The 12,770-nt window shown below is 36.9% G+C and overlaps 1 protein-coding gene across 1 annotated transcript in view; it reads right to left on the reverse strand.

Moving 5' to 3' along the window:
• Nucleotides 1–809, reverse strand: part of RGS5 (regulator of G protein signaling 5) — a 95,064-nt gene extending 94,255 nt beyond the window's left edge. Inside the window, exon 1 of the mRNA XM_007480677.3 lies at nt 648–809. Within this exon, the coding sequence (XP_007480739.1) occupies nt 648–691 (44 nt within the window). The 5' untranslated portion in view covers nt 692–809. The remainder of the gene's footprint in view (nt 1–647) is intronic.
• Nucleotides 810–12,770: the final 11,961 nt, after the last annotated feature.

Raw genomic sequence — 12,770 nt, forward strand, 5'->3', positions numbered from 1 at the left:
GGGGTGGACCCTGGCCTTGGAGTTAGAGCACCTGGGCTTAAAGCCTCCAGATATTTACTAACTTTGGAACTTTATCTCTAAAGTTTCCTTATCTATAAAACAAGAGGTTGGGACTAGATGCTCTCTTAGGTCCTTTCTAGCTATGAGATCTATGATTCCCAACCCAAATCTTCTAGCTCCTCCAATCCAGAGATCTTAACATTCCCTTCTATTTCTACTTTTCTTTTAAAACCCTCTGCTAGGGATGAGCTAGGTGGCTCAGTTCATTGAGAGGCAGGCCAAAATTCAAGAGATCCTGGGTTCAAATTTGACCTCAGGCACTTCTAGCTATATAGCCCTGGGCAAGTCATTTAACTACCAATGCCTAGCCCTTACCACTCTTCTGCTTTGGAACCAATACACAATGTTGATTCTGAGACAAAAGGTAAGGGTTTAAAAAATAAAAATAAAACCCCAACCCTCTGTTAAAGTCTAAGTTGGTTATGAGCTCCAAAAAGAGGATATTAGAGTTTATTATGGCTTTGAATCAGGCACACATTTCACCTCTGCTCAAGTATCCAATCACCCAGCTGCACCTAGGGATCCTGTCACCCTCTCAGGCACTGACTGGGCTCAGCCTCTGAAGCCAAAGAAACTCAAGTTCTCACCTTTCCAGGCAGGAGTGGGGCAGGGCTGCTAGTCCCTTGCACATTTTGACTTCTTGGGTTTTGAGCTCAAGCTGTGAACAAGATGTTGAGACTGCCCGAACTCAACTTCAGCACGGTATGGGTCTGCCTTTCCCTCCTTTAGGAATATATAGAGGTTCTGTGCCAGCTCCCCCCGCCCGGCCCCCCCTCACCCACTCCCCTGTCCTCAGCCGGGCCAATCAGTAGCTAGGAAGTAAATTGCTGGCTAGGGAGCTAGAGCCAGTTGTGCAGATAGAGTTGGGGGGCGGAGGGAGGAAGGGTTGCTGCTGCTGCTGCTGCTGCTGCTGCTGCTGCTGCTGGGAGAGGGAACAGATCAGAGTACGCCAGTGTTGCTTCATTTGTCAAAACAGGATTGCATTTGAAACAAAGTAGGAGTATTCCCATTTAAGGGGGATCTGTACAAAACTGCAACAAAGTGAGGAGATTGTCCTCCATTGGGAAACAAAGTATCCTAAAGTCTTCACTTAAGGTTCCATTTATTCCTCAGTCTTCCCTCCATCACCACTTTCCTTTGTGGGGCAGGGTATGTCCTTAAAATGTTAAATTGATCACTAAAGCCCTTTCCTTTGGAAAGGCAGTGTCCAGTTCATTTCCTTGATGGATCCCCAGGTGGGGGAACTCTTCTAATAGGTCCTTTCATCCCCACATCCTTTCCTTTGGCAGGTTTTCACCAGTGCTCTCTAGTTCATCCCTTCCGGGCTCAAAGTGTCAATTTTCTAATCTTCTAAACTAATCCCTATAATCTGCTAATGGAAAAATGCCAGAGGGGTGCTGTGTTTCCTAACCTAAACTGGGTTTCCTAACCCCTATGTAACTTTAATGGCTTAAATGTCAGTCAAGAGAAAAAGTCTTTGGGACAAATAGCTAGAATCACACCTGTCTGAGGGTTGGATCATCAACTAAGGTAATTAACAAAGATTTATAAATGGAGGCACGGAAGCAAAGACAGCAAAAGAGAAAGGTGAGGTGTGTGTGTGTGTGTGGGGGGGGTGTTTGGACATGGGCAGAGGCTGGGATTAGGATCCAGATTCACATCTGGAGAGAGGTGGCAAAGCAGTGGGAAGAATTTTGAGAAGTAAGCAGCATGGCATAGTCCTCTCTGTTACCTAACCTTTCTGCCTACATTTCCTTTTATCTGGAAAAGAAAGAAAGATTGAGCCAGATAGATTCTTGTCTCTTCCTTCTCTATATCTATTATTCTGTGATACCAATACATTATATTAACAAATTAGAGCCCATTCAGAGGAGGATAACCAGAACAAGAGAACTGTAAACCATGTGGAGTAAGGACTTGTTGAAGCATGGGTAGTTATTTAGCCTGGAGAAAAGAGAATATGATTGTTATCTTCAAATAATTGAAGAGATGTATGAAAGAGAGAAAGCAGGCTGGCACAGGAGAGTGGAAAACTAATTAAAAGATCTGTTCTTGCATCTCTGATCTTATGTATACTGTCAATGTGACTCTGGGCAAGTAACTCACAGAACTGCAGAATTTCAGAGTTGAGAAAAACCTCAGAGGCTATCAACTTTATGCCTACACCCACAAAAGAATCCCTTCTATAACATAACCAACAAGAGGTCCTCTAGCATGTACAGGGAGACTTCTGATGACAGGGAATTCTTAAATTAGTTTGAAAGATTTTCCTTTGACCAAGCTTAAATTTGCCTCTGAAACTTGTATTCTATTGCCTCTAGTTATGCCCTCTGAAGCCCAATAGAACAAGTCTAGTTTTGCTTTCATAAATTATCCTTTCAAAAACTTGACACCACAGAGGCATCTAAGATGTTACAGTGAAAAGAATAGAGGACCTAGAGTCAGGAAGACTAGAGTTCAAATCTAACTTCAGAAAATTATTAATTGTATGATCTTGAGCAAATCACTTCATCTCTACTTGCCTTAGTTTCCAAACTATAAAGTGGGCATGATAATAGTACCTATCTCACAGATTTAAATGGGATATTTGTCAAGAGTTTAGAATATTGCCTGGCACATAGCAGCCATTTCATAAATCCATATTCCCTTTCTTCTCTGATGTGTTCTTTTTTTTCCAGCTAAGAATCTTCATGTCCTAACCTCAAAGCCCTTCCCCATTCTGGTGATCCTCCTCTGAAAACTCTCTGTTTATCAATATCTTTCTTAAAATGCAGTTTCCTGGTCTAAGTTTACTACCCCAGATTTGGTATAGTTGGGCCATTATTGAAACAATCACCTCTTTATCGCCAAAAATTATGCCTTTTAATGTTGCCTCAAAACATATTAGCTTTTATTGCCTTACTTGTCTCATTATAGACTCAGATGGAGTTTGCAGCTTTTCAAAACAATTTTTTTTCAAACAGACTGTTATACTCTCCATTTTGTCCTCACAAAATCACTTTTTTAATTGAAGCCTCATCTTCCCTATTAAATGTTATTGTGTTAGAATTTTCTCCATGTCAGAACAAACAGGTGGCTCAGTGGATGAGAGCCAGGCCTAGAAATGGGAGATCCAGGTTTTAAATCTGGCCTCAGGCATGTATCCTTCCTGTGTGACCTTGGGCAAGTCACTTAATCCCCATTACCTAGACCTTACCACTCTTCTGTCTTGGAACCAATACACAGATTTGATGCTAAGAAAGAAGGTAAAGGTTTTTTTTTTTTAATCTGCTCAGTGTTTTAGAACAAGGATACTAATATGCAGTTGGCTACTTGTTTTTGGAAGGTTCAAGAGGCAAGAATTATTTTTTATTTTAAAATATAATAAAAATTTGAGTATGTAAAAAGTATTCTTCATTTTTGTTGGCCCTACAAAAAGTGTAGACTAATCTACTTATTTAATGCCTTACTAATTGAGCTAGAAAAAATAACAAATTTAATCTAGAACAAACAAAAAGATCAAGAATATCAAGGGAATCAAATGCAAAAAAAATGTGAAAGGTGACTTAGGGAGTCCTAGATCTCAAACTGTATTGCAAAGCCGTAATCATCAAAACAAACTTGTATGAAGAAATAGAATGGAAGGTCACTAGAATAGACTAGCTACAAATACTTATGAATATAGTTATTTAGTGTTAGAAAAAGACGAAGATCTAAGCTTTGGGGGCAAGAAATTATTATTTGACAAAAATGCTCAGAAAACTGGAAAAAGGTATGGCAGAGACCAATATGGGTAACTAACATGTCATACCATATACTAAGATAAAGTCAAAATGGATTCCATGATTTAAACATAAAGGGTTATACCATTAGGATATTAGAAGTGCACAGAATAGCTAACTTGCCAAATCTATGGATAAAGGAAAATTTATGATCATACAAGAGACCATTAAAGGGTGTAAATGGGCAATTTTGATTATATTAAATTAAAAAGAGATTGTAAACAAAACCAATGCAACCAAAATTAGAAGGGAAACAAAAAATTGAAGAAAAAATTTATAACATCTCTGAAAAAGGTCTTATTTTTCAAGCATATGAAGAACTGAGTCACATTTATAAAACAGAATTTAAATATGACAGAAAATTGCATTGCAAATTGAGATGCAAGTGAATTTCAATTACTCGGTGTGAAAATTCTGAGTAAATGTTTAAGTGTTCTACAAGATAAAGTATGAATTTTAGATCAAATTATTCTGTCTGTAAAGCTTCCCTTTCCTTTGTTAAAGTTCTTTTCATTAAAACTAAGATACTAAGAATGTAAATATTAATAAATTTTTTGGTTGTCTGATACCTCCAATGTTTCTTTGTCACATAAAAAAGGTGCAATAAATTAGATCCAGCTTTAAATTTTGATTATTTTTTCTGTCTTTAAAATACATGAATTTGATATCTACATATATTAATTTATAAATTTATTTTGCTTGTAATGCTATGAAAAGTGGCTTATTGTAATTATAGTTGTTATTTATTTAAAATGAAAACAAAGAATAAAAATAAAACCCAAAAAATTATAAAAATACAAGCCATTCCCAAATGATAAATGGTCAGAGGATATGAACAGGCAGTTTTCAGATGAAGAAACTAAGGCTATCTCTAGTCACATGAAAAAATGTTCTAAATCACTCTGGATTAGAGAAATAAAAATTATAACAACTCTGAGGTACCACCTCACACCTAGCAGATTGTTTAATATGATAGAAAAAAATAAATATTGGAAGGGGTGTGGGAAAGTTGGTATACTAATGCATTGTTGATGGAGTTGTAAATTGATTCAACCATTTTGGAGTTATTTGGAACTATGCCCAGTGGGCTTTAAACTAATTAAAGGATCTGCTTATCAACATCTTTCTTAAAATTCAGTTTCCTGGTCTAAGTCTAGTACCCCTAATACAAGCAGTATTTAAAACTGTATATAATCTTTGATCCAGTGATACCATTACTAGGTCTATATCCCAAAGAGATTTTTTTTTTTAAGGAAAAAGACGTAAATGTACAAAAAATATCTAAAGCAACCCTTTTTTGTGGCGGTGAAGAACTGAAAATTAAGGGGAGGCTTATCAATTGGGGAATTGCTGAGTAAGCTGTGAAATATGATTATAATGGAATATGATTGTGCTTTAAGAAATGATGAGAAAGGTGATTTCAGAAAACCTTGAAAGACTTACATGAACTAATATATTCTACAAAATGACTCATATGGAAAAATTTTTTATATTATTACACAGGTAAAATCTTTATCAGATTGCATGCCTTCCTGGGGAAGAGGAGGGCAGAGAGGGAGGGAGGGAAGGAGAGAATTTGGCTCAAAGAAAAGCAAGCTTAATTTTTTTCATGTAATTAAGGGGGGAAAAATAGTAGACCAGCTGTTGAGCCATACTCCTGTCAAGATATTGGCAGATTTTAACTTTCTTGATGAATCTGGTCTAATTTTTTTCTGTCTACATCATAAAGGAGTTAGACTAAATGAATCTATCTAAGACCCCTTTTAATTCTAAGAATTCCACAATACTAGGATTAAATTTACTTTGCAATTTTCCAGATACCTGTTCTTGCATGGCTATGGAGAATCAGACCTTGTATCAATGTAAGGAAAAACTTTCTACCAATTGGAGCCATCAAATTACGCAGTGGCTTTATTAATATCTCTAATTCCATCTCCTGGAAAAGTTCGAGAAAAAATTGAATGACTACCTGTCAGTGATTCTGAGGAAAGGAAGGCTCCCTGATGTCAAAAGTTGAAATATTTTTGCTCTGTATATGTCTTTTCTAATTCTGGGATTCTATGATGAGTGTCAATGCCCATTGACCCCAAATTGTGTCTGTCAACTCACAGTAACTGTAGAGTAAGTAACAAACGTTCATAGAGTCAGAAGGAGAATACAATTTAGTCCAGGATGAGAGGTTATCCCTGTGGTGGTGAACCTATGGCATGTGTGCCAGAGGGGGCTTTAAGAGCCTTCTCTGTGGGTGTATGCACCAATGCCTCAGCACAGAGTTCACCAGAGTTCATTATCAGAAACCAAAGGGACATGGGGTGAGGCTGTTCCCCTTCCCCTTGCCTCAGTACATTTCTCACAGCATCTGCCCCTCTAAAAGGTTCACCGTTACTGGTCTATGCCATTAACCAAGAGGAAGGTAAGGCAGATCATAGAACCTGAGGGCAGACTGACATCTAATTTTCTTTAGGCAAACCAGATGGATCAAAGTGAAAGTTAGGAAATAAATTTCCAGTAAATTTAAGTAGATGGATGAGGAAGGCATGATACCTGAAATTTAATGAAGAAACAACTTTGAGGTTTGGGGACCAGATAGTTTGGAAAAATTTCTCGGGGGCCACAGTCAGATTCTAGAAAAGGCATCATATGGATGATATAACTGGATTGTCTTAAAAAAATTATCTATGGCTTTCAGGTCTTGGGTTCCCATTCTAGTAACAAGTTAGGGGAAGCAAATTTAGAAAGGTCTGGGGCATTTAAGCCCAGAAGAATGAGAACTAAGTTAATATTAAGGCAAAGCCTTTCCTGTTGTTCCCCTTAATTCTAATGTCTTCCTTCTGTTTAAAAGTAGTTTTTTACATCTTGTCTCCCCCATTAGACTGTGAACTCTTTGAGAATAGGGATATATATTTTGCTGTTCTATATCTCCTAGCAGTTATCCCTGGGGCTAACACATGATAGTTTAAAAAAATAATTATTGCTTGACTGGCAAAGACTGATAAAGAAATAAGACAAGAAGGAAGTAAAAACAGGCTTAATGCTCTTAAGGGACCTTATAGGAAGTTAGGCAGAGTAGTATATAGAGCAGTGGACTTTGTAGGGATGTATTCCAAGGAAAATCATTTAACCTTTCTCAGATTCAGTTTCTTCATCAGGAAAAAGCTGGGGAAGTGGTGGCAGAGGCGGCCAATTTTGGTACTTCTGAGAAGTCAGTAGAAGTACTCAGAGTCCCTGAACCCAAATGATAGGTCCTAGTAATCTCCATCAACAGCATCTGGTAATTTCAGGCAGGGGGTTTCCCTTGGCTACTTTGGCATTCTCTCAAGAACTGAGTTCTTGTACTATGCCCAAAGGGTGCTGAAAGACTGTTTCTGCCCTTTGATTCAGCCATAGCACTGCTGAGTTTGTACCCCAGAGATAATAAAGAAAAAAAGATCTGTACTAGAATATTCATAGCTGCACTCTTTGTGGTAGCAAAAAATTGGAAAATGAGGGGATGCTCTCCAATTGGGGGGAATGGCTGAACAAATTGTGGTATCTGTTGGTGATGGAATAATATTGTGCTCAAAAGAACAATAAACTGGAGGGATTCCATGTGAACTGGAAAGACCTTCAGGAAGTGATTCAGAGCAAAAGGAGCAGAACCTGGACAACATTGTATACGGAGACTGATACACTGTGGTACAATTGAATGTAATGGACTTCTCCAATAGTGTCAATGCAGTGATCCTGAACAACTTAGAGGGATCTACGAGAAAAACCACTATCCACATTCAGAGGAAAAATTGTGGGAGTAAAAACACTGAAGAAAAACAACTGCTTGAATACATGGTTAATGGGGATGTGACTGGGGTTATAAAAACCTTAAATGATCACCGTAATGCAAATATCAATAATATGGAAATAGATCTTGACCAAAGACACCTGTAAAAACCAGTGGCATTGTATGTTGGCTATGGGAGGGGGTTACGGAAGGGGAGGGAAAGAACATGAATCTTGTAACCATGGAAAAATACTCTAAATTAATCAATTAAATAAAATTAAAAAAAAAAAGAATTTGGTCTCACAGAGATGTTGGAACAAACCCTGCACAGATAGGATATATGTCATAAAATAACTTCTACTTCTCAGTGAAGGGCGAAGTTTCTCTCAATTGGAAAGGAAGGCTAGAGTATCCAGATAATCAGCCAAGGATAATTATTGTGAAACTATAGAATCTTAGTCAAAATCAGTCAAAATACCAACATTATGTTGAAACAGCAGGAACGTTCCCTTAGTGCCTGGCAAGTTTACTTTAATCCCACATCAATTTTCTCCTTTCCCCCCAATTCCCTTTCTAGTATGCATTTCATTGTTTAATTTGGTGTTCAGTATTCAGTTGTCATGAGTGTATGGGAAGGGGTTTGGGTAGAAATCAAAGATTAGATTCTTTTTTTTTGTTGGAGGTGGGGTGTCTGTTGCTCCCAATTTTGAACTCTTAATTTTATTTAGAAGTATGGATTTATAAGACCAAGAGTCATGGAATACCACAATCTCTCACATGTTAAAGTTGAAGATGGACTAATGGCAATGGAAAGCTGCATGGTGGGCATGAGTGGAATACCCACCAAAAATCACATCAGAAAGAAGTCAATAAAGAAGTGAATAACTGGGGAAGAATGTGGTCTAGTCACATGGCAAAAAAAAAGGGAGAACCAATAGGCATGCCCCTGTACTCCACTGGCATCCATACCATGTCAAGAGAATGAGAGGAAAGCCGCCAGCAGCGTTTAAAAATGCTTACTTTCTGTTTTAATAACAACTCTTAAGACAGAAGTGCAAGGGCTAGGTAAATGAGGTTAAGTGACTTGCCCAGGGTCACAAAGCTGGAAAGTGTCTGAGGCCAGATTTGAACCCAGGTTTTCATGATTCCAGGCCCGGCTCTTTATCCACTATGCCATTAGCTGCTCTAGGGGCTGCAGAATATTAAGTGGAATCCCTGTGGAAATCTTTTGTGAGGGTTTGAAGATAGAAGTTATGATTTTGTTTCAATCTCAATGAGATCCCACATGCAAAATTAGAAATTTTAGTCTTTTTATTATTACAAAATATTTATGAAATATCTAGTTTTGCTTGAGGGACTTCTAGGGAGTCACATTTACTATGCATAAGGTAAATCTAAAAAATTAAAAGTTGCAAGCATGTTGTTAAAACTAAACCCAAAATTTACAATATAAGGAAAAAATACAAAGAAATATAGGAAAATACAATATACAAAGGAATCATAGATAATGAGTTAATATTGATATTAAATTTGTATGTTCACAAATGCTTTGGAATATAAATTATGAATCAGCATAAGTTAAATACAAGAAAAACATACCTGCTACATGAATAGCAGGAGACTTTAATATCCCTCTTTCAGTTTTGGACAAATCTAAAAGAAAGATCTTTTGAAAAAATCATATAGATTTGAACGAATTGCCAGGAGAAACTGGAGCAAAAGGATTTGTGCTGTCTTTTAAATGAAACTGCTGAAGTGTGTGGATTTTTCAGAATCACATAGACCTTCCTCGAAAAATGACCATATATTAAGTCACAGAGATATTATAGTAAATATAAGGAAGTAATGACAAATTTCATAACACATGAAAAATCATAAAAAATTCAGGGAATATCAACAAAAGATACAGATCTAAAAGGAGACAATACTGAAATCCTAAATAATAAGTGGGGCAAAGAACAAATCATGGAAACAATTAATAATTATATATAATAATTTCCATTTACACAGCACAAATATTATCTAATTTTATCTTTATAACCCTAGGACATAGGTACTATTATCCTAATATTACAGTTAAGGAAACTGTGGCCAACCAAAGTTAAGTGATTCCATATCTAAGTGAGTCATTCAGTAAGTGGCTGAAGCTTGATTTGAATCCAGCTTTGCCTGACTTTACTCAGTGAATTGCCTAGATGATAATGATGACAATGATGGAAAAATACCTTACAATTTCTAGGATTCAGTCAGAGCAATCAACAGAGGTAAAAATTATATCACTAAAACAAGCATTAACAAAATAGAAAAAGAGATGACAAATGAACTGAAAGTCGATTAATGAAATTAGAAAACCGACAAATAAACCCTAAATAAGCCCAAAAGAGTTGATACTAAAAATTAGGGGACAAAAACTGGAAGTCAAAATGTAGAAATGATAAATGAACCAAAAGTCTATTCTTTGAAAATATAGAGTAAAGAAATTGATAATCCTTTAGCCAAATTAATTAACATTATGGAAGAAAATCAACAAAATAATCAGTGATGAAGGTGAAGGTGAACTCACAACTGAACCAGAATTAAAAAAAAAAAGCATCAGACTCTATGCACAGTTATATGCTAACCAATCTGAGAACACAAAAGAAACAGAGAAATATGTTCAAAAAAGAAAAACATAAGGACAGAGGGGCAGGCTTAGAGATGGAAGGTCCTGGAATTAAAATTTGGCCTCAGATACTTCCTCGGTATCTGACCCTGGGCAAGTCACTTAACTCCAATTGCCTAGCCCTTACCAAGACAGAAGGTAAAGGTTTAAAAAAACAAAATATGAAATATAGAAACTAACAGAAGACCAAATCAAGATCTTCAATAATTCAGTCTCAGAAAAGGAGATAGAACAAGTTGTCTAAAGACAATCAAAGAAGGAATCACAGTCCTGATGGATTCCCAGGAGAATTCTATCAAACTTTTAAGCAGCAATTAGTCTTAATATAGCACAAATTAGTCTCAAAAAAGGGGGGGGACTCTAACAGACTCTTTTTATGAGACAAGTATAGCCCTAATAACCTAAATCAGGGGAAGATAAAGTACAGCAAAGGAACTATAGACTGATATAGTTGATCAATAGTGATTTAAATTTTTTAAGTAAAAACAATGAACAGGATGAAGACAAAGAAGCTTGGAAAAATTTACATGATCTGAGGCAGAGTGACATAAGCAAAGCTAAGAAAATAATATCCAACACAACTATAATAATGTAGCTAGAAAGAAAAACCTCTTCAAAACACTCAAAAATAAATATTGTGCAATTATGAAAAACAACCAAAGAATAAAAAGACCTACTTTTTTCTTCATAGAGGACATCCTTAAAGGACTGATAATTTTGGGGGGGCAGCTGGGTAACTCAGTGGATTGAGAGCCGGGCCTAGAGATGAGAGGTCCGAGGATCAAATCTGACCTCAGACACTTCCCAGCTCTGTGACCCTGGAAAAGTCACCTGACCCCCATTTACTAGCCCTTACCACTCTTCTTGAAACTAATACCTAGTATTCAAAGACAGAAGGTAAAGTTAAAACATGTATACATATATGTTTATATAATTATATATAAATATATAGAGTTATCATTATATGAGACTGCTCTCTGATAGGTTAGTGAGTAATGATAGGGATTCAAAATAGGGCACCAATCAAACTTTTAAAAAATGCACAGAAGGGAAAAATAACCATTTTGTTACTACATTGACCAAATGAATATATTTCTTAAAACAAACTACATAATAGAATACCCAATTTCTTATACAATCCTTTTCTTTTTTGTATGATGGGATGTTGCTATTGAAGATTTTCAAATTCACAGAAAAAAAGGAAATTAAACTATAGCTAAATACAATAGAAGCTACACTGTCTTTGTAAAATGAATAATCACCCTCTAATTGGTCTTGTGTAAATTATAATTTTTGCATTGGTTTTGCATAAAACAAGCTAAGACTACTATACCTGCCAGAATATTATAAGTAGTTTTTCTCTTCTAGTCCAATGATCATGGCTAGAAGCCCCATTTATTATTACTTCTCTCCTTTGTTTTTTTCTTTTTCAGTTTAGGTGAATTTCCTTTAAGGATTAACTCCTTCATTATTTCCTGATCAAGTATCCCCAAACCAGAGAGATCGAGGTTTATTTGGATACTTTCTACAGCCTCTCAATCCAAATACTAGAAATGGGGGTGATGCCACATCAGAGATATTTTTGGCCCATAAGCCAAAGGTTCCATGACATGAAGCGGCCCCATAAGTAATAGCCTTCTAGATCTGGTTCATGCTTGATCCTTCCATCCTCTTCAGGTAGTGAATTCCTGACCAGTTTTTAGAGATCAACTCAAACATACCTTGGGGTGTGTGGAAGGGAATGGGGCGGGGTGGGGAGGGTGCCATTGATAGAGAAATGGTTGGCCCACAAGTGGCATAGAAAGACACCTGATCTGGGATCTGTCCAGCTCCTTCTCCATAAGAGATTGGAATTTCTGCCTCTGTAGAGGTTTTTGCTAGTACACCAAGCAGGCTAGCTGGGGAAGGACACGAGGTCTCTCCTTCATTCTCATATTGAAGAGGTATCTTTGGACCAGATTTATATCTATTTAGGACAATTCAAGTATATGCATTCTAGAAACAGGAGCTTTCAGAAAAAAAGGCATCTACCCTGATTGCCCTTAAAAGAGGGCAAAACTTGGCTCAGTCTTGCCATCTTGGCTCTCTCCCCTTAAATTCTGGTTATACAAATAGCAGATACCATAAACTAGTAGACATCCTTGGGGGCAGCTGAGTGGCTCAGTGGATTGAGACCCAAGTCCAGAGATGGGAGATCCTGGGTTCAAATTTAGTCTCAGACACTTCCTAGCTGTGTGACACAAACTCCAATGCCTGGCCCTTACCATTCTTCTGCCTTATAACCAATACCCAGTATTAATTCTAAGGCAGAAAGAAAGCATTAAAAAAAAAACAACAACGAGTAGACGGCCTTACAAAAGTAAATAGTAAAGAGAAATGAGGAACTTTTATAGACTAGAATAGTCCAAGAATACACAGGAGTAAATGAGCTTTCCTTTCCTTCTGAGATTAAAAACTCATTTTAACCAAAGAGAAAGAATAATCTCACTGGATGAGTCTATTCTTAGCAGTTGAGGGGACAAGAATGGGA

The sequence above is a fragment of the Monodelphis domestica genome, chromosome 2, assembly GCF_027887165.1.
Source record: "Monodelphis domestica isolate mMonDom1 chromosome 2, mMonDom1.pri, whole genome shotgun sequence".
Classification (NCBI taxonomy): domain Eukaryota; kingdom Metazoa; phylum Chordata; class Mammalia; order Didelphimorphia; family Didelphidae; genus Monodelphis; species Monodelphis domestica.